A 27,162-nucleotide genomic window follows, 5' to 3' on the forward strand; every position below is an offset into this window, starting at 1 on the left:
GCTAAGGCTTTACTCTCTGGAGAGAAGGAGGATGAGAGGAGAAATGATAGAGGTATAGTTGATATTAAGGGGAATAGACAGAGTGGACAGCCAGCGCCTCTTCCCCAGGGCACCACTGCTCAATACAAGAGGACATGGCTTTAAGGTAAGGGGAGGGAAGTTCAAGGGGGATATTAGAGGAAGATTTTATACTCAGAGAGTGGTTGGTGCGTGGAATGAACTGCCCGAGTCAGTGGTGGAGGCAGATACACTGGTGAAGTTTAAGAGTCTATAGACAGGTATATGGAGGAATTTAAGTTTAGGGAGGCAGAGTTTAAGGGTCGGCACAACATTGTGGGCCGAAGGGCCTGTACTGTGCTGTATTGTTCTGTTTTCTCTCTATTTCTCGCTGGAATCTCTCTTTTAGTTTAATTGTTTATTGAAGGCACGACACAGTACAGAAAACGTAATGCATTACATTTTCCTCCATTTTGCTTTGATACCTTACCCCGAAACAACACCGTCAACGTCATCAGTGGGGCCTTCTGGGAGTTGTAGTCATTGATCCTCGCTCGCTCCCTGTCGAAACATGTTTCGTCAGCCACCACAGACGGCACCGAAACAGACCCACTGAGTGCGAAGGGGAATCACACCCGTCCTTGTGGGCGCCGAGGCCGGCGACACCGACAGAAGCGACTCGCTGATCTCCGCCATGGCGATGGAGCGGAAGAGGAGGATGGGCCGATTTCCTCCAGCCTATCGCAGCTCAGACGTAACACTGATCCCTGCTGTCATTGGCTGCAGTGCCTGTCGCTCAAATGGGAACTCAGAGGGTGATTAGTTTATGTGAACGTCAGTCATCCTTCCTGTCTTTATGAGTTTGGATTTGAATTTATAACGGGACAGGAAGCAAATTGGGAGAAATGTGAGTTTTTATGTGATGGTGCATCAGTCTCCGAGTTACATTATTAACAATAAAAGGGCAAAGGCCGTGGTGAGGAAGTAGGTGATTTACTGGAGGTTATATGGAGATAATATTGGAAGGGATATCAAACTTGGAATTGTTTGGGATATGATTTAGAAAATGGGGGGATTTGTGGGGATCATAATATTCCAGTGTTGATTAATGAGGGCAAAATGATTGGTACTAAAACAGGGAAGGTTGTGTTACTGGCTGGGTCATTTGCTGAGATACATAATCAGGATAATTTAAGTGAAGAGGTTAAACAATGTAGGGATATGTTTTTCAGTGAATACTCTGATGTGCTGGAAGTCAGCTGCAGCAATGATAGTATCACTGATGGAGAGATTTCTTTGTATGAATTTGAGAAGTCTATTAATAATGCAGGTCAGGTGTCCCCAGGAAAGAGTGATATTTGAAATGTTTGAATTGTGCATCTACTTTCCTCATGGAAAATGGAAATAGTAGTGCCTATTCTAAAACCTGGCAGATCCCCATTTGATCCTTCTGGTTTCGGGGCCCAGATCGTGAATGTCTCATTTATGTAAACTGATGGAATGTATGGTAATCAAGCACTTGAGTTATATCTTGGAAAGAGTAGTGACAAAGTGTTTTATTGGAGTGGATTTTGGAAGGGTGAAATGACATTAGATTCAGTTTTAGGTTTGGAAGATGATATTCGGAAAACAGAATTAAATAAAGATGTTGTAATAGCAGTATTTCTTGATACTGAAAGGGTAAATGATATGGAAGGAAGGAGTTTTGATTCAATTATGGAAATTGGGAGTGAGGGGTAATTGTATAGTTTTTCAGAGTTTTTTTTTATTTGGACGGACTGTGCAAGGACGGGTCGGCATGTTATGTTTGTGTTTCTATGAGACAGAGAATGAGATCCCACAAGGCAGTATTTGTAGCCCTTCATTATTTAATATTATGATTAACGATATTTTCTCTGTGATGGGAAAATGGGATACCCTGAGTAAATCACAATATGCAGATGACATAGCTTTATAGTTTAGAGGTATTGATTGCAATTTACAATTAATATGTCAAACAGTGTACAGATTGATGAGGATTTTAAGCTTTCAGTTGTTAAAACACATTACGTGGTTTACAAACAGCATTAACAGACTTGCACTTGACTTTAAATTATATGATTAATGTCTTGAGGAAGTGTCAGTGGTAAGATTTCTCAGTATGTGGATGGATAATAAGCTGACGTGGAAGCACCTATCAGTAAAGTAATTGATAAATGTAAAGGAGCTTTAAATCTCCTCAGGCATCTATGTGGGTATTCTTGGGTGCAACATGAAAATCTTTGTTGACCAATTATATTTGTTTAATTTGATCTGTTCTTGATTATGTCTGTGTGGCTAATGGATCAGCTTCATCCTAAAATTAAAAAAAAAAATGTTTGTATGTGATACAATTACAGACTGTCAGATTGTTTTCTAGTGCAGTAATGTTGTCTCCTGCTTTGGCGTTACTGATTGCAATGGGACAATTGCCCTCAAAGTAGCAGAGGTTCAAGTTGATGTCAACATACTGGATTAATTTGCGGGGGCAAGGAAATGATCATCCTGTTAAAGGTGTGCTGGAGGGCGGTTGGGGACATCACAAGAAGAGTGTTTTTTTGTTTCGGGTGGCTGTGTTCTTTCCACGCTGGGAATACGGGTGTATTTGATGATACAATATGTCCCACTGTAGCTTTCTCTGTAACCCTACCTTGTTTTTTCCAATGACTTCAGTTGATTTTAGGTTACACGATCGGATTCAGTTCTGCCCGAGAGTCTGTTGGTTCATCAGTATATTAATGAAAGTTATTATCATACAGTAACTATTTTTACAGATGAATCAAATGATAAGTTAACTGGGGATGTTGGTGTGCCTGTTTTTGTGTGACTGAATTGCAGGTAATGATAAAGAAATGACTTATAGCCATTTATCAGCATAGGAAGCAGAATTCTTTCCCAACAGTTTAGGCTTACAGTGGGGGGAGGAAATTGGTCCTTAAAATTTGCTCAGAATATATTTCGGTTTTGATGAGTCTTAAACAGGTCATTCTGGCAGTCGGTCAGATTGACTGTTGGAAACTTGTCAAACGGTATTTCATATATAAAGTTTGATTTATATGTCTGCACATTATGGGCTCTGCACATCACACTGTTGAGGGAAATGATGATGTTGACTGTTTAGCACCATAAGCTGTTAAATGTTAAGCTGTGGATATAGACTTGCCACTTAGCAAATTAGAAGCTAAAAGGTTGGTAGTGTTAAGAATTAGGGGCTTATGGCGAGACGTAGGATAATGGACGTAAAGACAGACACCTTTACAGAATACATAAACCTGTTGGGTTTACAGAAGACGGGCTTAAAACAAGGGAAGGAATGATATTCACATGACATAGAAATATCCACACTATGCTTATTTATGCCTTGTAACTAATTGGAAAACTTCATTCTGTGTCGTGTACATTTTGTCATTATGAAACTGTCGAAACGCATACTATTTCAATGTGAAGCGTACAAGGCTGAAGAAAAATCAAATGCAGTCTTCAGTACAATCTTTGCGAGGGTAGATAGTTTTCAAATAAAAACTATTAAATTATGGGACTAACTTTAAATCAATTCACAGTTTGAGCTGGAAAAGGCACGTAATAATTGTGTTAAACATAAGGAAATAACATAAAGGGTAGCAAAGGTGAGTGGGCTGTTGGATTACTGAGATGCTCTTTTTATTTATTTATTATTTTTTTAGAAAATTACAAAGAATAAATGTAATGAAAAATTAGTAAGAAAAAGAAAAATAATATTAATCCTCCCCCTCCCCACCTTAACCCTTATCTAAAGAAAGAAATAAAGAAGAAAAAGATTGCCTCGATATTGGAGGATACCCACATGCTCCATGGAGTTCAAAATAATTTTAATATTTATTCTTACTTTCCCCAATTACATTATAATTTTATCTTCAAAGGACCTATATATTTAATCTCTTTTGTAGGTATGGGAGCCAAATTTTGAAAAATATATATTCATTTCTTAGATTATATGTAATTTTTTCAAGTGGAATACAACTATATATTTCATTATTCCATTGATCCATAGTTAAATATAACTCAGAATTCCAAGTAATTGCGATAACTTTTTTAGCTACTGCCAATACAATATATATAAGTTTTTTCTGATACTTATTCAATTTAATTTTCAGTATTGTCCCTTCAATATCTCCTAATAAAAATAATATTGGACTATTTGGGAGTTGAACTACAGTACTTTGTTCCAATAAAAGTCAGATATATCGAAAATGGTTGAATTTTAAAACAAGACCAAGTAGAATGTAAAAAAGTACCAATTTCTTGATTACATCGAAAGCATTGGTCAGACATATTTGAATTTAATCTATTTATTTTCTGTGGTGTTATATATAATTGATGTAAAAATTATATTGTATTAATCTAATTTGAACATTTATTGTATTTATCATACTATCAGAACATAATCTTGACCAGCTTTTTCCAACAATTTTAACATTCAAATCAGTTTCCCATTTTTGTCTTGATTTATGAATTCCAGATTCAGTCTGTTTTTGAATCAAATTGTACATACAAGATGTAATTTTTAAATTTTTTCCTTTTTGAATTAATATTTCTAACTCACTAAGTTTTGGCATCAACATTGTTTGACCCAGCTTTTCTCGTAAATTGTCCTTTAATTGAAAATAAGAGAAAAGAGTGTTGTTTGATATTTTATATTTATTTTTTCATTCATCAAACGACATCAATATACCTCCTTCAAAACAATTACGTATATATTTAATCCCCTTTTGGAACCAATTATGTAAAAGTTTATTATCCATTGTAAAAAGAATAAGCCTATTTTGAATTAAAGTTTGTTTTTGCTAATAAAGATTTCTTTATCTTATCGTCCATATTTACCTTATTCCATAAATCAATCAAGTGTCTTAATATAGGAGATTCTTTTTTTTCCCGTATCAATTTGGATTCCCATTTATATGTAAAATCTTCTGGTATGTTTTCTCCTATCTTATCTAATTTTATTCTAATCCATGCCGGTTTTTTTTTTCATCAAAAAAGATGCAATAAATCTAAGTTGATTTGCTTTATCATAATTCTTAAAATTTGGAAGTTGTAACCCTCCTAAATCAAATTTACATCTCAATTTTTCTAATGATATTCTTGACATCTTTCCTTTCCAAAGAAATTTCCTTACATATTTATTTAGTTCTTGAAAAAACTTCTGCGGTAATTGTATTGGTAAAGTTTGGAATAACTATTGCAATCTATGGAATATATTCATTTTTACAGCATTAACTCTACCTATTAATGTTATTGGTAACATCATCCATTTGTCAAGATCCTCTTTTAATTTTTTAATAATGGAAAATAATTTTGTTTATATAATTTTTTTACATCATTGTCAACTCTGATACCTAAATATTTTATCCCATTTATTGACCATCGAAATTGAGTTACTAATCGACATTGATTATAATTTCCTTTGGTAAGGGGTAAAATTTCACTTTTATCCCAATTTAATTTATACCCTGATACTTTCCCGTATTCTTAAAATTTAAAAGATAATCTTTGCAAAGATTGTAATGGGTTTGTTAAATAAATCAAAACATCATCAGCAAATAAATTAATCTTATATTCTTCTTGATTAACTCTAAAACCGCCAATATCTGAAACTGTTCTAATTAATTCAGCTAACGGTTCTTTTGCCAATACAAATAAAGCAGGTGATAACGGGCAGCCTTGTCCAGTTGACCTCGTTAAGCAAAATGGTGTTGAAATCTGAGCATTTGTAACTACTTCAGCTTGAGGATTAGTATTTAAGGTTTTAATGCATTGTATAAAAGATTTTCTTCGCTCATATTTTTCCAATACCTTAAACAAAAAAATCCCATTCCAATCTATCAAATGCTTTTTCTGCATCCAAAGCAAATGCCACACTCATTTCCTCTCTTTTTTGTGCCAGATGAATTATACTAAGTAACCAGGTTAGATTATCCATTGATTGTCTGTTTTTAATAAAATCTGTTTGATCCATATGTATTAATTTTGGTAAATACTTAGATATTCTATTAGATAAAATTTTTACTGTTATCTTATAATCTGTATTCAACAAAGAAATAGGCCTATATGATGTTGGTTTTAGAGGATCTCTTTTTTTGGCAATACAGTTATGATCGCTGTTAAAAAAGATTGTGGTTTATGCATTCTTTCCACTTGGTATATTAATTCCATAAAGGGAGGAATTAATATATCTTTAAATTTTTTTATAAAATTCAGGAGGAAAACCATCTTCTTCTGGGGATTTGTTACTCTGAAGTGATCCTAAAGCTTCTTCAACCTCTTTTAATGGAAAGGGCATATCTAATCCTTTCTGTTCTTCCAAATTAAATTTTGGAAGGGTTATTTGTGATAAAAATTTATCTATCTCAGTAATCTTATTTTGTGATTCTGATTGATATAGTTCAGTGTATAAAAAAAAATTAAAGTTTCATTAATTTCTAAAGGTTTATCAGCAACCTTATTTACACTTGTTCTAATTACATTTATTGTTTTAAAAGCCTGTTCTGTTTTCAACTGCCAAGCAAGAATTTTATGTGATCTTTCACCTAATTCGTAATATTTCTGTTTAGTTATATTGTAGTTTTTTATTAACAAGTTGTCTTTGTTTTTCTTCTGTCATATATCTTTGAGATTCTTTTTCTGACTTTATGATATCTTTTCCCAATTTTCCTTCTTAATTTTAGATGTATAACTTATAATCTGACCCCTTAAATATGTTGTCATCGCTTCCTATAATACAATTTTATCCTCAACTGAATGTAAATTTGTATCCAAAAAAAATTGAATCTGTTTTTTCATAAAATCACAAAAATCTTGACGTTTTAATAAAATTGTATTAAATCTCCATCTAAGTTTTATTTCTATTTGAATAAAATGAATAATCTCTTTCTCTTGGATTAATTTTTCTCCATATATCAATCAGGTTTAAATCTTTCATTAATGATAAGGTTAGTTTTATTACTTTTAATTTTGTAACAACTTTAGTTGACCTATCCAAAACTGGATCTAAACAAAAATTAAAATCTCCGCCTATTAATATTTTATCATTTGCGTCAGCCAAGTTCAAAAAAACTTCTTGTATGAATTTTGCATCATTTTCATTTGGTGCATAAATGTTCATAAAAGTCCATAATTCTGAAAAAATTTGACAATGTATAATCACATATCTCCCCACAGAATCAATTTTTATATTTTGTATTTTAATTGGGAAAGATTTATTAACCGAAATTGCAACTCCTCTCGATTTTGAATTAAATGAAGTTGCTATAACATTTCCAACCCAATCTCTATTTAATTTCTTATGCCTGTGAACTTACTGAACACATCCTTGCCAGAAAAAAAAAACTTATCCCAATCCACTCTTCCTAGATCCTTTTTCATTTCCACAAAATTGGCCCTTCTCCAATTTTACCAGAACATTAAGCTGCCAGTTCTGCCCCTCACTAATAGCAGTAATGACGTTATCCCACGTGTCAACCCAAGCCCTAAACTCATCTGTTTTACCGACAATACTCCGTGCATTGAAATAGATGTACCTGAGAATATGTATATCATCTGCTTTTTTTTTTCATTTCCGTTTATACATGCAGTCCTCTCATGTTCCTTATCCTCCTGCTCCTCACTATCTGCTCTAACACTCTGGTTCCCCTCCCTCTGCAAACCTAGATTAAATTCCCCGGAGCAGCACTGGCAAATCTACCCGCAAGAATGTTATTCCCCCCCCCCCCGCCCAGTTCAGGGGCAAACCGTCCCACCTTCCCGGGAACAAAGCCCAATTGACCAGAAACATGAAGCCCTCCCTCCTGCACCATCCCCTTAGCCACGTATTTTGCTGCACTCTGCGCACATTTATATTTACGGGGACTTTACTCCTGACGCCGGTCCCGGGACCCGACCCGTTTACAGACCCGGAGCGGAACCGCAGCAGATTCTCAGCCACTGGTTCACATCCCAGGTCGCGAAGAAAGGATAAAGTTTCCCCGTGAATTTATTCCCAGTGAAGGTGTGGAGATGGGACTTGGTCTTCGCGTTGTAAAATGAAACTGTCCCGGACTCGTAACTGAGATAAACTCCCACCCTCCCGGGGATGGGACCGGCAGCGAGACGGGACACGTCATAATCCCGATGTAACACGTCATCAACCCGCCTGATGACCCAGAATCCGGTCTCCGGCCTCAGACTGACCGGTCCCTTCCTCTCCACAGACTCTGCGGCGACTCCCAGACCCCAGACCCGAATCCCCGTCACCTCCACCTCCCAGTAATGTCTCCCCGATGTGAATCCCTCCGATCCCAGCACACATTCCTAGTGTGTGAATCTCTTCCCGGTGTCAGGGAGATTCCTCCGGGTCCGGGTACATCTCACACTCTTCCGATCCTCAGACACCTCGAGATACGGACTCGCCGTTTCCACATCCAGGGTGACAGAGACTGGGGGGAGAAGCAGAGAATTAGAGAGTCCCCGGGGATCGGGGGGAGACTCGGACAGCGTGGCCCCGGGGATCGGGGGGAGACTCGGACAGCGCGGCCCCGGGGATCGGGGGGTGGGGGGAGACTCGGGCAGCGCGGCCCCGGGGATCGGGGGGAGACTCGGGCAGAGCGGCCCCGGGGATCGGGGGGTGGGGGGAGACTCGGGCAGCGCGGCCCCGGGGATCGGGGGGAGACTCGGGCAGAGCGGCCCCGAGGATCGGGGGGTGACTCGGGCAGCGGGGCCCCGGGGATCGGGGGGAGACTCGAGCAGCGCGGCCCCGGGGATCGGGGGGAGACTCGGACAGCGGGGCCCCGGGGATCGGGGGCGAGACTCGGAAAGCGCGGCCCCGAGGATCGGGGGGAGACTCGGACAGCGCGGCCCCGATGATCGGGGGGAGACTCGGATAGAGCGGCCCCGGGGATCAGGGGGAGACTCGGACAGCGCGGCCCCGGGGATCGGAGGAGACTCGGGCAGCGCGGCCTCGGGGATCGGGGGGAGACTCGGGCAGCGCGGCCCCGGGGATCGGGGGGGTGGAGACTCGGGCAGCGCGGCCCCGAGGATCGGGGGGAGACTCGGACTGCGCGGCCCCGGGGATCGGGGTGGGGGAGACTCGGGCAGCGCGGCCCCGGGGATCGGGGGGAGACTCGGACAGCGCGACCCCGGGGATCGGGGGAGACTCGGGCAGCGGGGTCCCGGGGATCGGGGGGAGACTCGGACAGCGGGGCACCGGGGATCGGGTGGAGACTCGGACAGCGCGGCCCCGGGAATCGGGGGGAGACTCGGACAGCGCGACCCCGGGGATCGGAGGAGACTCGGGCAGCGGGGTCCCGGGGATCGGGGGGAGAAGCAGAGAATTAGAGAATCACCGGGGATCGGGGGGAGACTCGGACAGCGCGGCCCCGGGGATCGGGGGTAGACTCGGACAGCGCGGCCCCGGGGATCGGGGGGAGACTCGGACAGCGCGGCCCCGGGGATCGGGGGGGGGGGGGAGACTCGGGCAGCGCGGCCCCGGGGATCGGGGGGAGACTCGGCAGCGCGGCCCCGAGGATCGGGGGGTGACTCGGGCAGCGGGGCCCCGGGGATCGGGGGGAGACTCGAGCAGCGCGGCCCCGGGGATCGGGGGGAGACTCGGACAGCGGGGCCCCGGGGATCGGGGGCGAGACTCGGAAAGCGCGGCCCCGAGGATCGGGGGGAGACTCGGACAGCGCGGCCCCGATGATCGGGGGGAGACTCGGACTGCGCGGCCCCGGGGATCGGGGTGGGGGAGACTCGGGCAGCGCGGCCCCGGGGATCGGGGGGAGACTAGGGCAGCGCGGCCCCGGGGATCGGGGGGGTGGAGACTCGGGCAGCGCGGCCCCGAGGATCGGGGGGAGACTCGGACTGCGCGGCCCCGGGGATCGGGGTGGGGGAGACTCGGGCAGCGCGGCCCCGGGGATCGGGGGGAGACTCGGACAGCGCGACCCCGGGGATCGGGGGAGACTCGGGCAGCGGGGTCCCGGGGATCGGGGGGAGACTCGGACAGCGGGGCACCGGGGATCGGGTGGAGACTCGGACAGCGCGGCCCAGGGAATCGGGGGGAGACTCGGACAGCGCGACCCCGGGGATCGGAGGAGACTCGGGCAGCGGGGTCCCGGGGATCGGGGGGAGAAGCAGAGAATTAGAGAATCACCGGGGATCGGGGGGAGACTCGGACAGCGCGGCCCCGGGGATCGGGGGTAGACTCGGACAGCGCGGCCCCGGGGATCGGGGGGAGACTCGGACAGCGCGGCACCGGGGATCGGGGGGGGGAGACTCGGGCAGCGCGGCCCCGGGGATCGGGGGGAGACTCGGGCAGCGCGGCCCCGAGGATCGGGGGGTGACTCGGGCAGCGGGGCCCCGGGGATCGGGGGGAGACTCGGGCAGCGGGGCCCCGGGGATCGGGGGCGAGACTCGGAAAGCGCGGCCCCGAGGATCGGGGGGAGACTCGGACAGCGCGGCCCCGATGATCGGGGGGAGACTCGGATAGAGCGGCCCCGGGGATCAGGGGGAGACTCGGACAGCGCGGCCCCGGGGATCGGAGGAGACTCGGGCAGCGCGGCCCCGGGGATCGGGGGGAGACTCGGGCAGCGCGGCCCCGGGGATCGGGGGGGTGGAGACTCGGGCAGCGCGGCCCCGAGGATCGGGGGTGACTCGGACTGCGCGGCCCCGGGGATCGGGGTGGGGGAGACTCGGGCAGCGCGGCCCCGGGGATCGGGGGGAGACTCGGACAGCGCGACCCCGGGGATCGGGGGAGACTCGGGCAGCGGGGTCCCGGGGATCGGGGGGAGACTCGGACAGCGGGGCACCGGGGATCGGGTGGAGACTCGGACAGCGCGGCCCCGGGAATCGGGGGGAGACTCGGACAGCGCGACCCCGGGGATCGGGGGGAGAAGCAGAGAATTAGAGAATCACCGGGGATCGGGGGGAGACTCGGACAGCGCGGCCCCGGGGATCGGGGGTAGACTCGGACAGCGCGGCCCCGGGGATCGGGGGGAGACTCGGACAGCGCGGCCCCGGGGATCGGGGGAAACTCGGGCAGCGGGGTCCCGGGGATCGGGGGAAGACTCGGACAGCGCGGCCCCGGGGATCGGGGGGAGACTCGGACAGCGCGGCCTCGGGGATCGGGGGGAGACTCGGACAGCGCGGCCCCGGGGATCGGGGGGAGACTCGGACAGCGCGGCCTCGGGGATCGGGGGGAGACTCGGACAGCGCGGCCCCGGGGATCGGGGGAAACTCGGACAGCGCGGCCCCGAGGATCGGGGGAATCTCGGACAGCGCGGCCCCGGGGATCGGGGGGGAGACTCGGACAGCGCGGCCCCGGGGATCGGGGGAGGCTCGGGCAGCGCGGCCCCGGGGATCGGGGAGAGACTCGGACAGCGGGGTCCCGGGGATCGGGGAGAGACTCGGACAGAGCGGCCCCGGGGATCGGGGGGGTAGACTCGGACAGCGCGGTCCCGGGGATCGGGGGGAGACTCGGGCAGCGCGGCCCCGGGGATCGGGGGGAGACTCGGGCAGCGCGACCCCGGGGATCGTGGGGAGACTCGGGCAGCGCGGCCCCGGGGATCGGGGGGAGACTCGGACAGCGCGGCCCCGGGGATCGGGGGGAGACTAGGGCAGCGCGGCTCCGGGGATCGGGGGGAGACTCGGACAGCGCGGCCCCGGGGATCGGGGGAAACTCGGACAGCGCGGCCCCGGGGATCGGGGGGAGACTCGGGCAGCGCGGCCCCGGGGATCGGGGGGAGACTCGGGCAGCGCGGCCCCGGGGATCGGGGGGAGTCTCGGGCAGCGCGGCCCCGGGGATCGGGGGGAGACTCGGACAGCGCGGCCCCGGGGATCGGGGGGAGACTAGGGCAGCGCGGCTCCGGGGATCGGGGGGAGACTCGGACAGCGCAGCCCCGGGGATCGGGGGAAACTCGGACAGCGCGGCCCCGGGGATCGGGGGAAACTGGGACAGCGCGGCCCCGGGGATCGGGGGGAGACTCGGGCAGCGCGGCCCCGGGGATCGGGGGGAGACTCGGACAGCGCTGCCCCTGGGATCGGAGGGAGACTCGGGCAGCGCCGCCCCGTGGATCGGGGGGAGACTCGGACGGCGCGGCCCCGGGGATCGGGGGTTTTCCGCTGGACGGAGAGCAGAGAGACCCCTGGCCCTTGACTCCTCAGACAGGGGAAACATCCTCCCTCACTCCTGCCTGTTGATCCCTGAAAGAATTTTGTGTTTCCATGAGATCTCCTCTCATTCTTCGAAACTGGGAACAGAGAACATAGAGCAGTACAGCACAGGAACAGGCCCGTCATACAATGTTCACATTCATTTGTGAGTGTGAAGTGGGGCAGTGTGATGGTTTGAGACAGTAAAGGAGGTGACAATGGGAACCAGTATGGGTGAGATGAATGGCAGATTGAACCAGGAGGGGGAGTGGTGGAACCCCTGTGGGTGATCTGTGTGTGTAGACGTAATGAGAAGCTGGAGAGGGCAAAGATGGCAGATGAGGATGACTTTGTCCCCTTTCCCACAACCCCATCCCCCGCAGCCCCTCATTAGGACAGGGGATGAATTTGCAGGAACCCTTAAGCAACACAGGTATTGATGAATTAATTCAGTCTGAACCCTAGACTGTTTACTCGTTTCAATAGAAACTTACCGGCCTGCTGTTCCCCCAACAATTTGTGTGTGTTACTCTGCTTTAAATATACTCAATTATTTGGCCCCCACAGCTGCCTGTGGCAGATTCACTATCCTGTGGATAAAGGAATTCCTCCTCATCTCTGTCCTAAATGGACATCCCTATAGTCGGAGGCTGTGCTCACCGTTCTCTACCCACCCACATCCTCCCAACATCGACTCTTTCCAGACAGGTGTCAGAGAGATCTGGCGAGACCCTTCATCAGGACCCGTGCAGCTTGGATTACCAGCATCTGTAGATTTTCTTGTGTTTGATTTTTAAAGCAGAAGTTATTTTATCATGAGCTGATCCATTTTCCCATTCTCCCATTTAGTCCCACTCTCCCACCCTCTCACCATGACCTGTCTACTCACATACCTATCAATCTCTGTCTTAAATACACCCAATCACTTGGCTTCCACTGCTGCAAGAAATTCACAGATTCACCACCCTCTGGCTAAAAACATTTCTTTGCATCTCCGTTCTGAATGGGCGCCCTTCAATCCTTAAGTCATGCTCTCGTACTAGACTCCCCCACCATGGGAAACAACTTTGCCACATCCACTCTGTCCATGCCTTTTAACATTCGAAATGCTTCTGTGAGGTTCCCCCTCATTCTAAACTCCACGGAGTACAGTCCAAGAGCGGTCAAACATTCCTCACATGTTAACACTCTTATTCCAGGAATCATTCTCGTGAATCTTCTCTGAACCCTCTCCAATGTCAGAACATCCTTTCGTAAACAAGGAGCCCAAAACTGCACACAGTATTCCAAGTCCAAGCCTCAACATCACATCCCTGCTCTTATTTTCTATTCCTCTAGAAATGAATGCCAATATTGCATTCACCTTCTTCACCACCGACTCAACCTGGAGGTTAACCTTAAGGGTATCCTGCACGAGCACTTCCAAGTACAATTGCATCTCAGAATTTTGAATTCTCTCTCCATTTCAATAATAGTCAGCCCGTTTATTTCTTCTACCAATGTGCATGACCATACACTTTTAAACATTGTATTTCATTTGCCACTTCTTTGACCATTCTCCCAATCTATCCAAGTCTCTCTGCAGACTCTCTGTTTCCTCAGCACTACCGTCCCCTCCGCTTATCTTTGTATCATCAGCAAACTTAGCCACAAAGCCATCTATTTCATAATCCAAATCGTTGATATACAATGTAAAAAGAAGTGGCCCCAACATGGACCCCTGTGGAACGCCACTGGTAACTGGCAGACAACCAGAATGGGATCCTTTATTCCCACTCTCTGTTTCCTGCCAATCAGCCAACGCTCTATCCACATATGTAAATTTCCCATAATTCCATGGGCTCTTATCTTGTTTAGCAGCCTCATGTGTGGCACCTTGTCAAAAGCCTTCTGAAAATCCAAATACACAACATCCACTGCATCTCCCTTGTCTAGCCTACTTGTAATCTCCTCAAATAATTTCAATGGATTTGTCAGGCAGGATTTTCCTTTCAGGAAACCATGCTGAGTTTGGCCTATCTTGTCATATGCGTCCAGGTACTCCGTAACCTCATCCTTGACAATTGACTCCAGAAACTTTACAACCATTTCTCAATCTAACAGGTCTATAATTTACTTTTTGCTTCCTTGCCCCTTTCTTAAATACCAGAGTGGCATTTACAATCTTCCACTCCTCCGGAACCAGGCCAGAATCTATTGACTTTTGAAAGATCATTGCTAATGCCTCCGCGATCTCCACAGCTACTTCCTTCAAAACACAAGGGTGCATTCCGTCTGGTCCTGGAGATTTATCTACCCTGAGACTATCCAGCTTCCTGAGTACTTTCTCTGTCGTAATTGTGACTGCGCACACTTCTCTTCCCTGACACCCTTGAGTGTCCGGTATACTGCTGATATCTTCCTCAGTGAGGACTGATGCAAATACTCGTTCAGTTCCTCAGCCATCTCCTTATCTCCCATTACAATTTCTCCAGCATCATTTTCTATCTGTCTAATATCCACTCTCACCCGTTTTTATTCTTTATATACTTGACAAAACTTTTAGTATCTTCTTTGATATAATTTGCAAGCTTCCTTTCATAGTTCATCTTTTCCCTCTTAATGGCCTTCTTAGTTTCCTTTTGTAAGCGTTTTAAAACTTCCCAATCCTCTGTCTTCCCAATAATTTTTGCTTCTTTGAATGCCCTCTCCTTTGCTTTTACTTTGGCTTTGACTTCTCTTGTCAGCCACTTTGGCTTTGACTTCTCTTTTTCCATTTGAAAAATTCTTCTTTTTTGGAATATATCTGTCTTGCACATTCCTCACTCCTCACATAAACTCCAGCCACTGCTGCTAGGCCGTCCTTCCCCCTAATGTCCCTTTCAAGTCAAATTTGGCCAGTTCCTCTCTCGTGCCACTGTAATTTCCTTTACTCTACTGCAATACCGACACATCGGATTTCGGCTTCTCTTTCTCAAATTTCACAGTGAAGTCAATCATGTTACGATCACTGCCTCCTAACGGTTCCTTCACCTCAATCTCTCTAATCACCTCTGGGTCATTACACAATACCCAATTCAGTACCTCTGATCCCCTAGTGGGCTCAACAACAAGCTGTTCTGAAAAGCCATCTCGTAGACATTCTACAATTTCTCTCTCTTGAGATCCAGTGTCGACCTGATTTTCCCAATCCACTCGCATGTAAAAATCCCCACAATTATCATAACACTGCCCTTCTGGCAAGCCTTTTCTATTTTCTATTGTAATTTGAAATCCACATCACTGCAGCTGTTAGGAGGCCTGCAGATATCTGCCATCAGGGTCCTTTTACCCCTGCGATTTCTTAGCTCAACCCATAAAGATTCTGCACCTTCCGATCCTATGTCACCTCTTTCTAATGATTTAATATCATTTCATACCAATAAAGCCACGCCACCCCCTCTGCCAACCTGCCTATCCTTCCGATACACCGTGTATCCTTGGACGTTCAGCTCTCACAGCCATGCATCCTTTAGCCACCTCTCAGTGATGGCCACAAAGTTATACCTGCCAATCTGTAGCTGTACGACAAGATCATCCACCTTATGCCTTATGCTGTGTGTATTTAAGTATAACACCTTAAGTCCAGTATTTGGTCAGTTTTGCTTTGATTGCACTGCAACTCATCCCAGTGGCTGCAAATTTGCCCCATCACCTGCCTGTCCTTCCTGACATCTTTACTGCTCACTATCTTAGATTTATAGATTCCCTCTCCTCCACTCTAACATTCCGGTTTACCACCCCCCTGCCAAATTAGTTTAAACCCTCTCTAACAGCTCTATTAAACATTCCCGCGATAATATTGATCCCCTTCGGGTTCAGGTGTAACCCGTCCTTTTTGAATAAGTAGTACTTTCCCCAGAAGAGATCCCAATGATCCAAGAATCTGAAGCCCTGCCCCCTGCACCAGTCTCTCAGCCACGCGTTCATCAGCCTGATCCTACTATTCTTGCCCTCGCTAGCACGTGGCACAGGTAGCAATCCTGAGGTTACTACCCTGGAGGTCCTGCTTCTCAGCTTCATTCCTAACTCCCGGAAATCTCTCTTCAGGACCTCCTCCCTTTTCCTCTCTGTGTCATTGGTACCAACATGTACCAAGACAGCTGGCTGCTCGCCCTCTCCCTTCAGGATATTCTGGACCCGATCCGAGACATCCCGTACCCTGGCACCTGGGAGGCAGCACACCATGCGGGTATCTCTATCAGGCTCACAGAATCTCCTGTCTGTTCCCCTGACTATGGAATCCCCTATGACTACCGCATTCCTCTTCTCCCTCCTTCCCTCCTGCACAACAGCGCCAGGCTCAGTGCCAGAGACCCGGTCATCGTGGCCGTCCCCTGTCAGGTCATCCCCCTCAACAGCATCCAAAACGATATACTTGTTGCTGAGGGGGGCAGACACAGTGGTGCTCTTCACTACCCTGACATTTCCCTTCCCTCTCCTGACAGTCACCCAGTTTTCTGACCCCTGTAGCCTAGGGATGACTACCGCCCTGTAGCTCCTGTCTATCACCTCTTCGTTTTCTCTAATAAGCAGTAGGTCATCAAGCTGCTGCTCCAGATCCCTAACACGGTCTCCGAGAAGCTGAATCTCGGTTCACCTGGTGCAGATGTGGCTATCAGGGAGGCTGGAAGTCTCCCAGGATTCCCACATCTGACACCCTGAACAAAGCACTGACCCTGCAGTCATGCTACCTAATTCTACAGGAATGAAACAAAGAAAGATAGGTCTACTCACCCACTTACTTCACCAAGCACATGAACTTTTTAAACCTTTAGCTAATGTGCACTGCCTTCCTTCAGAATTTAGCTCCCACGCCGCCCTTCTTGTCCCAATCTAAAAAACCACCTTCAGTCGTGTATTCATCAGCCTATTCCACACTGTCCACATGAAATTCAGCAAGGCCTTTGATGTCGATGATAGACCACACTTGGAGCATTGTCTGCTTTTCCGGTTCCCAAATATGGGGAGGATGTCATTACACTGGACAGGAGGCTTCAGGAGGATGTTACCAGGACTGGGGGCTTGGGTTAAAAGCAGAGAGTAAGCTTGGGCTATTCAGCTGTAGTGTAGGATGTTCAGGTATGACCCCTTATCAAGGTAAATAATTCTAAGGAGCTTAAATAACGTTCTTTTTCCGAGAAATGGGAGTACAGAACCAGAGGCCTCCGATTGAAAGTGAGATGGGAAATCGGGTAACATTCTCAGAGAGAGGGAGGTTGGTGAACGGAATTTGCCCTCAGACGCTGTCGAAACAGGTAAAAAATAACATATTTTAAAATAAATACACAGATGGGAAATGGTTAGAGGGATGGGGGGGGGGGGCAAACACACACCAATGGGACATGCTCAAGAAGACATCTTAGTCTTGCAGATTGATGAAGTGGGCCGTGAGTTCAACATCCATCAAACCCTCCCAGATCATCCTCCTGAGGAATCTCACCCCGGAGTCTGCCTGTGAAGTGTTGATGTGACGTCACGTCAGACGGCAGCTCAGTGCCACAGAACAGACAGACTGGGTAAGGACGGCAGATTTCAATCCTAAATGGGAATTTGTGCCTATTTCTGTGGCTGTGTGTCACACTCTGATAGTATATCGCGCGCGTGTGTGTGTGTGCGTGTGTGTGTGTGTGTGTGTGTGTGTGTGTGTGTGTGTGTGTGTGTGTGTGTGTGTGTGTGTGTGTGTGTTGATTGTGGTAAATATCCGTGTGGAGTGTATACACACTGAAGGAGAGTATGCACATTGAAGAAGTTTTTATGTTACAGTGTGTCATCACATGTCTGGTGTGTGTTGACAATGTGTCACACATGATTGAGTTGTTTAAATCAATAAATGACTGTCTCTGAAGAGTCTGGTTTCCAGGTTACTGAGGGAAATAACAACGTACATTGCTGAGGCTCTGACTACAATCTGCCAATCCTTCCTGTGTATGTGTGTGAGGGAGCTTTGCCAGGCCGCTTATGCTGTGTGTGCTTCTCCCGAGATGAAATCTTGACCCATGTCAATGCTTGTTGGTGAGTCCGAGCTCATTCTCACAATGCTTCAATGTAGTGGTCTGATCACCATAAGACATAGGAGCAGAATTAGGCCATTTTCCTATCGAGTCTGCTCCGCCATTCAATAATTGCTGATCCTTTTTTCCCTCCTCAGCCCCACTACCTGGTCTTCTCCCCGTAACCTTTGATGCTGTGTCCAATCTAGAACCTATCAAGCTCTGCCTTAAATACACCCAACAGGTTCCACAAATTCACTAGCTGCTGGCACAAATTTCTCCACATGTTTTAAATAGATTCCCCCTCTGTCTTGAGGCTGTGCCCTCTTGTCCTAAACTCCACCACCATGGGAAACATCCTTTCCACATCTACTCTGTCTAGGACTTTCAACATTTGAAAGATTTCTAGGACTTTCAACATTTGAAAGGTTTCAATGAGATTCCCCCTCATCTTTCTAAATTCCAGCGAGTACAGACACAAAGCTATCAAACGTTCCTCGTATGATAACCCTTTCATTCCTGGAATCATCCTTATGAAATGAACCTTCTGCAATGCCAGCACATCTTTTCTTAGACGAGGAGCCCAAAATTGTTCACAATACTCAAGGTGAGTCTTCACCAGTGCCTTATAAATCCTCAGCATCACATCCCTGCTCTTGAAATGAATGCTATTTAAACCGATTGAATTCAATGCTAACATTGGATTTGCCTTCCTCACCACTGACTCTACCTGCAAGTTACCATTTAGGATGTTCTGCAGAATGACTGCTAAGTCCAATTTCGTCTCAGATTTTTTTGATTTTCTCCCCATTTGAAAAAAAAAATCTGCACATTATTTCTACGACCAAAGTGCAGGACCATGTATTTTCCAACATTGTATATAATTTGCCAATTTCTTTCCCATTCTCCTCATCCAAGTCCTTGTCAGGCCTAACTGTTTCCTCAACACTACCGGCCCCACTGCCAATCTTCGTATCATCTGCAAAACCTGGAAACAAAGCCATCTACTCTTGGACAAGAGGGTATGACTTCAGGATTGAAGGACGTCCTTTTAGAACTGAGATGCAGAGAAATTACTTTAGTCAGTGTCTGTGGAGAATCTGTGGAATTTGTTGCGACATGTGGCTGTGGAGGCCAAGGCATATTTAAGGCAGAGATGTACTGGTTCTCATTTAGCCAGGGCATCAAATGATATGGGGTGAAAGCAGGGGAGTGTGGATGTCCGGAAGAATTGGGTCTTCCCATGACTGAATATTGGAGCAAACTCAATGGGCCGAATGGCCTTTTTCTGCTCCTCTATCTTACTGTCTATTCCATCAGCTAAATCTTGATATACAGCATAAAATGAAGGTGTCCTAACACCTGTGTCCCTGTGGAACACGAGTCACTGGCAGCCAACCAGGAAAGGTTCCGTTTACTCTCCTTCGCTGTTTCCTACCTATCAGCCAATGTTCTGACCATGCCTGTAACTTTTCTGTAATACCATGGCCTCTTAATCTGGTTACCACCTTCATGCGTGGCACTTTGTCAAAGGCCTTCTGAGATTCCAAATATACAACATCCACTGCATCCCCTTTATTGATCCTGCTTGTAATCTCCTCAAAGAATCCCAACAGGTTTGTCAGGCAGGATATTCCCTTAACGAAGCCATGCTGACTTGTCCTATCTTGTCCAGTGTCACCAAGTATTCCATAGCCTCACCCTTAACAACTGACTCCAATTTCTTCCCAACCACAGAGGTGAGGCAAACTGGTCAATAATTTCCTTTCTGCTGCCTTCCTCCTTACTTAAAGAGTCAAGTGACATTTGCCATTTTCCAGTCCTCTGGCACCATGCCAGGGTCCAATGATTTTGAAAGATCATTTGGAATGCCTCCATAATTTCTACTGCGACCTCTTTCAGAACACTAGGGTGCAGTTCATCTGGTCTGGGTGACTTATGTAACTTTAGGGCTTTCAGCTTTTTGAGCAGCTTGTCCCTTGTAACAGTAACTGCACTCACTTCTCTTCCCTCGCACTCTTCAACACCGGGCACAGTGCTGGTGTCTTCCACGGTGAATACTGGTGCAAAATATTTGGCTTATCTGCCATCTCTTTATCCTCTGTTATTATGCATCCAGCCTCATTTTCTAGCTGTCCTATATCCACTCTCATCTCTGTTTTATTTTTTTTACAATACTTGAAAAATAATTGGATATTGTTTGCTATCTTGTTTTCCAAAGATAGGTGTGTAAAAAGGGCCAGAAGGATCATTGGATACCAGAGTCACCCCAACCACAACCTGTACCAGTTGCTACCATCCGGGATACGGTACCGCAGCATAAAAGCCGGGAGCAACAGGCTCCGGGACAGCTTCTTCAACCAGGCCAGTTCAATTCAAATCAATTTCTTGTTTATTTTTTCCCACCCAATCATCCTTTTAGTTCCTCTCTGTAGATATTTAAAAGCTTCCCAATCCTCTCTCTTCCGAATAATTTTTGTTTAGTTGTATGCCCTCTCCTTTGCCTTTACATTAACTTGTCTTCCCTTGTCAACCATGGTTGTACTATTTCGCCATTTGAGTATTTATTTATTTTTGGAGTACATCTATCCTCATTTTCCCAGAAACAGACACCATTTCTGCTCTGCTCTCATCCCTGGCAGCATCTCCTTCCAATTTGCTTTGGCCAACTCCTCTCTCAGACCACTGTAATTTCTTTTACTCCTCTGAAATACTACAATGTCAGGCTTTACTGTCTCCTTATCAGATTTCAAGTTGAACTCGGTCATGTTGTGAGCTCTGCCTCCTAAGGTTTCTTTTAACTACTCACCTCTGGTTCAATACATAACACCCAATCCAGTAGAGCTGTTCCCCGAGTAGGCTCAACGACAAACTGCTCTAGAAAGCCATCACATTGCATTCAACAAACTCACTCTCTTGAAATCCTTTACCAACCTGATATCCCCAATTGACCTGCATGTTGAAATCTCCCATGATTATCATAACATTGTCCTTTTCATCAGCCTTTTCTATTTCCAGTTGTAATCTGTGGGCCTCAACCCACTGACTGTTGGGAGGCCTGTATATGACTGGTGTCAGTGTCATTTTTACTTTTGCAGTTCCTTACCTCAACCCACAAGGATTCAACATCTTCTAATCCTATGTCACATCTAGCTGCTGATTTGCCAGCAGAGCCACACCACCCCCTCACCCGACCTTCCTACACCACCGATACATTGTGTAACCTTGGACATTCAGATCCCAACTACAACCATGATTCCGTGATGGCCACAATATCACACCTGACAATCGGTAATGGTGCAACAAGATCATCCACCTTATTTCTCATACTCCATGCATTCAGATATAACACTTTGTGTACTGTATCTGCTACCCTTTTTAAATCTGCATCTCTAATGCACTGACACTCACCCTGCTGGCTGACATTTTGTCCTCGCATCTGTCCGCCATATCTGACAGTCTGACTGCACGCTATCTTTGCATTTTACCATCAGTCCTATCCCTTCACTCCAGTTCCCGACCCCCCCCCCCCAACAAATTAGTTCAGACCCTCCCCAACAGCTCTATCAAACCTCTCTGTGAGAATATTGTTCTCCCTCAGGTCGAGGTGCGACCCACCCCTTTTGAGCAGTTCGTTCCTCTACCAGAACAGATCCTGATGATCCAAGAACCTGAATCCCTGTCCCCAGCACCATCTTCTCAGCCATGTTTATCTGTCAAATTATCCTGTTTCTACCCCCACCAGCACGTGGCACAGGCAGCAATCCAGAAATTACAACCCTGGGGGTGCTGCTTCTGAGCTTTCTACCAAGCTCTCCAAATTCTATTTTCAGGTCCTCTTTGCTTTTACTTCCAATGTCATTGTCATAAATTTACCAAGATATCTGGCTCTTTTCCCTCCCTCTCTAAAATGCTGCGGACACGATTCGAGGCATCCCTGACCCTGGCACCCAGGAGGTAACAAACCATTCGGGTGTCCCGTTCACATCAATAGATTTTCCTGTCTGTTCCCCTGACGATTCCCTAATGCACTGATACCCATCCCTGACCCTGGCACCCAGGAGGCAACATACCATTCGGGTGTCCCGTTCACATCAATAGATTCTCCTGTCTGTTCCCCTGATGATTCAGTCTCCGATCACGACCACTCCCCTCTTCTGCCTCTAACAACAGTGAGAGTTGCTGATCCGGAAGGGGGAAGACCTGTGTCAGTCAGAGTCTGCACTCACAGGGCACATGAAGGACTTGTGTATTTTCCTGACAATCCCTGTCACTACTCTGATACCCTCTTTTATTCCCTACAATATTATCGTCAGTATTAAATTCCCCGCTCCTCTGGTAGATCCAACTCATGTCCTGGTATGTTAGTGCAGTGTGCTTGGGATCGGGACACGGTGGTTCATCTGCCAGTCCCGTGTATTTGGTTGTATTGTGACCCTGTGCTGATGTCTCCAGTGGTCTGACATCTCCAGCTGACCATGTGACAGTGATGTCCCCCAGTCGGTGGAGTTGATGTGGAATAAACTTCAGTTCCCCTTCAGCCCAGTATTACAGGTAATCTTTGCCTCAAATTGGAACTGATTTGAGCTACATAAACAAGGAGAAATGAATCTTTGTAAGTTTTACCTCGATTAATAGCATCAAGCGTTTCTCTCAGGACTGTGTTCAACAAATAGAGGTGATCGAATTTTTCAACAGGTAAGGTCTCATTTGTCACTGACAATTCCTGGATATTGTCATTAATCCTGTAAATATTAAACTGCTGGTTATAAATTGCTATTCTGAACTATTTTCAAATCCATTCAGGGTTTCAGTAAATAGCCTGTCCTACCTCCTGTTCCGCCGAGCTTCCTCCTGAAATAAATAAAACACAAATGCGATTAGACTTGGACTTACTGTCCACATCCTGAATTTCATCCAAATGATTACAAAGTGTTGAAAATTCCCTCTCCCGCAATCACTCACACACACGGACAATACAGAACCACAGGGTAACTTACAAGGAAAGTTTCTGAATGTCAGACCATCACTGAGAGGATGAAACTTACAGGGAAGACAGGACAGGCTGTGCATTATCATCTGGATATGACATCAGGGTGATAGGATGGAGGAATTTAAGATCAGTGATGTATGTGATTATGTGCGGGTGGAGGAAGTACCTCTATTTATGGGGAGACTCTTGGGGAGATGTAGTTCCAGATGGATTTTAACAAATTCCACGAGAAATTTAGTGAGGAGGATGTGGAACTCGCTGCCACAGGAGTGGTTGAAATGGAACATTTGAGATTGAATGTAATGGGGAGGCTGGATAAGCACGTGAGGGGCCAGAGATTTTGGGGCTCTGTTGCTGGTTGTGGTGAGCAAGTGGCAGGAGGATTGTGAAGCAGGGAAATTGAGAGGAGAAAATTGGCCGAATAGCCTGGTTATGTTTTGAACAGTTGAACGTTCATTTCAATGTTATCTGTAAAAGTAAAGAAACAATAATAGTTTCTCTAATCTGATGGAAACCAGATACAGAAGATAAGTCTGATGTGTGGGTCAAATTCTTTGTTCTTACTGATTGACAAAGAGACCCTCACACCCACCGCACAAGACACACTCACAGCCTGTGACTAGAAATGGGAGTTAATGAGAGTTTTAGAGGACACTAAACGTACTTAAGGACACAGTCAGCAGCTCTGTGTTATGATCAGAGTAAATAATTTCAGAGAAATTTGCATTCTGTCCTGGGATGTGCAGAAGTTGTGGAAGCCCAGTTGTGGGACAATAGACAATAGGTGCAGGAGTAGGCCATTCGGCCCTTCTAGCCAGCACGGCCATTCACTGTGATCATGGCTGATCATACACAATCAGTACCCCATTCCTGCCCTCTCCCCATATCCCTTGACCTCACGATCTATAAGAGCTCTATCTAACTCTCTCTTGAAAGCATCCAGAGACTTGGCCTCCACTGCCTTCTGGGGCAGAACATTCCACATATCCACCACTCTCTGGGTGAAAAAGTTTTCCGCATCTCTGTTCTAAATGGCCTACCCCTTATTCTTAAAATGTGGCCTCTGGTTCTGGACTCACCCATCAGCGGGAACATGCTTCCTGCCTCCAGCGTGTCCAATCCCTTCATAATCTTATTATTATGGGACAACAACAACCCTGAATAGTTACATCAATTGTCTGGTGAGAAACAGTTTACTGCCATTTGTAAATGCTGTGTGTAGGAGCAACACATCTGTTTTCTGTCTGCATTGTATTCTGCGTTACGTGTTTATTATGGTAACTCGTCACGTGAGTGGGGACGTGGTAAAACTGAAGGGAAAATGTTACGTCTCCGTACTTTCTTCTGGGCGGTTTTGATCTGGAGATGGGCGGATTTCATTCTGTTCTTGACCGCTGTGTTGCAGCTTACTTTACAGTGAATTACCCTGAAGTTTCATCGCTTCGAGATTGTGTTTTGCTAATGAAGGACTGAAAGCGTATCTTGGACATTTTAAAATGTCATTATTGGAGTGATGGGAGGGCGCATCATGCAGGTATAACAACTTGTGTGAGGTCACCAGCAGCTACAATTGATTTGTTAGAATTTGCCGCTGTGCTGTGTTTATCTCAAATATACCACTGTTCATTTAGTGCCCTTTGACAGAAACAAATTGAAATTTAATCCCTCACCTTGAGAAATATCACACTGTCTTTTTGATCCATCTGTTCCTTTAATTTAGTGATTTCCCCCTGAATAATCCTTATATTCTCTTGAAGAGCTAGGAGATTTTTCTCCATTGGGTTGAGAATCCTCTTCTCTTCTTCCCTGAGATCCCTCAGTAAGCTCTGCTCTTTCTCAGTGATAATCTGGCGCAGTTCAGCAAACTGGGATGTGATGTGGGACTGAACGCTGTGTGACTGTTCCTGTCGAAGGAAAGGTGAAGATTAATATACTGCATTGCTGTGTTTTGTTTCCTTTTGTCATAAGGTTCTGTCCATCAGAGTCCATGCTACATCTGAGTGCATTCCCGTCAACTCCATTCCCTCACGTTTTCCTGAAACCTACTCTCACATATTGACCCATAAACTCCCATCTGATTCACACACACCCTCCCCACCTTTTCAGGGTTAACGGTAATTAGCCATTCATCCGGCATGTCCTTGCGATGTGTCGGAGCCTCTCGTGGTCACGGGGAGAGCATGCAAACTCCACACAGACAGCAACAGAGGTCAGAATCGAACCCAGGTCACTGGAGCTGCGATAATCGGCTATTCTGCATTAAATGGAGCAAAACTCGACAGTTATATCAGAAATTCCGCTCAGGATGCCTCACCAGAACTCCGGAAATCTTCTCTTTCTGTTGCTGCTCCTTTTCCTGGAAGTCTGATTTCTTTTTTGTGAGAGAGTCTAAGGAAGATTTTATCTGATCCTGGAAGTCAGAGAGTGAAGGAAATAGAAACAAAGATGCATCAAAAGAAACAGGTGATCAAACCCGATTATTACACAAAATGCCGGAGGAACTCAGTGAGTCAGGCAGCATCTATTCAGGGGAAATAAACAGTCGGTGTTTCGGGATGAGACCCTTCATTAGGACTGGCAAGGAATGGGACAGAAGCCAGAATGAAAAGGTTGGGGACGAGAACCAGCTGACAGGTGACGGGTGAGACAACGTGAGGGGGAACGTGGGGGAGGATGATGAAGTGAGAAGCTGAGAGGGGACAGGTGGAAGAGGTAAAGGGCTGGAGAAGAGGGAATCTAATACGAGAGGACAATCGACCATGGAAGAAACAGGAGGGACCGGGCTGTTTGCGGCCCTGAATGGTGACGGGGGAGGAGGTTAGGAGTCAGGTGTAGCACTTGTCCAACTTGCAGGTAACATTGCCAGGAGGGAGATCAGTGGGGAAGAGCGAATGGATCAGGGAGTTACAGAGCTTACGATCGTTACAGAGCGTGGAGAGTTGTGGGGAGGGGTGGGTCTGGGCTGTTAAGTATAATATAATATAATATGTTAAGTATTGAACTAACGTTAGTTTTTACCTTGTAGTTTTTAACAGCTTCTTTAATCGGCATGAAGCGGTGCTCTCTGTGTTCCTGCGCGTCTCTACAGACCAGACAGATCAGTGTCTTGTCCGTTTCACAAAACAACTTCAGTTCTTCCTCATGTTCCTCGCAGTGATGTTTAATTTCCTTCCTTTTCGGGTTCAGGCTTAGATTCCGAACTTTTTCAGCCAGATTTGCTAAGGCCCGATTCACCCTGAGGGTGCGGTCAGCAAACACCTCTCTACATTCCGGGCAGGAGTTTCTCTCCTCCCTTTCCCAACACCGTGTGATACAAGAGCGACAGAAGTTGTGTCCGCACTCCAGTGATACCGGATCGGTGAAGAAATCCAGGCAGGTGGGACAAATCACCTCCTCGCTCAAACTGTCGGCCTGTCCTTTCGAAGCCATGTTAACTCCCAGCACTTCCTGATTCAGAATGCTTTCACTTTCGGGGAGCTGCTGATCCCCTGCAGTACCGCGATTGTCCACTACGGGCGCTGCAGTCTCAGGGAATGAACATTATTTTGCTGTCTGAGGGAGGAATTGTATCTCTATCAGGGAGGAATTAGAAACAGATTAAGCATGTCGGAACAGTCTCAGGGAATGAACATTATGTTGCTGTCTGAGGGAGGAATTGTATCTCTATCAGGGAGGGATCACAAACAGATTAAGCATGTCGGAACAGTCTCAGGGAATGAACCTTCTGCTGCTGGTTGTGTTCAATGGGAAGTAATAGTGGTAATTTCAATCGCAGGGTGAGATCAGCAGCACATTAAACAGATCAGAACATAAATGAATACTCGGCCGTGGACTGCCTGAACCCGGCTGCTAAAGGAGCGGCGTTGGGCCTGGGGTTTGCAACCTCGTCCCGAAAAGTGGCAGTGCACAGAAATGTCAAATGAACCTCCAAAGTCCTCATCCTTGATACCGGAAGGTCCTTCCCCTGGAAGACGATTGAAGTCCTGC

The 27,162-nt window shown here is 46.7% G+C and overlaps 1 protein-coding gene across 2 annotated transcripts in view; it reads right to left on the bottom strand.

Annotated features, from left to right (window-relative positions):
• Positions 1-26,610, bottom strand: part of LOC132385917 (nuclear factor 7, brain-like) — a 35,894-nt gene extending 9,284 nt beyond the window's left edge. The window contains exons 1-5 of one of the 2 annotated variants that reach the window (XM_059958153.1): positions 26,194-26,610; positions 25,490-25,585; positions 24,846-25,079; positions 23,014-23,036; positions 22,809-22,927 (exon numbers count right to left, since the gene is read on the bottom strand). In XM_059958153.1, the coding sequence (XP_059814136.1) occupies positions 22,809-22,927; positions 23,014-23,036; positions 24,846-25,079; positions 25,490-25,585; positions 26,194-26,604 (883 nt within the window). In that variant the 5' untranslated portion in view covers positions 26,605-26,610. Of the gene's footprint in view, positions 1-487; positions 593-22,808; positions 22,928-23,013; positions 23,037-24,845; positions 25,080-25,489; positions 25,586-26,193 lie in introns of those variants that run through there. The other variant, XR_009509336.1, reaches the window with a different exon arrangement.
• Between the last annotated feature and the right edge of the window lie 552 nt (positions 26,611-27,162).

This window comes from Hypanus sabinus (genome assembly GCF_030144855.1).
Source record: "Hypanus sabinus isolate sHypSab1 chromosome X2 unlocalized genomic scaffold, sHypSab1.hap1 SUPER_X2_unloc_5, whole genome shotgun sequence".
NCBI lineage: Eukaryota > Metazoa > Chordata > Chondrichthyes > Myliobatiformes > Dasyatidae > Hypanus > Hypanus sabinus.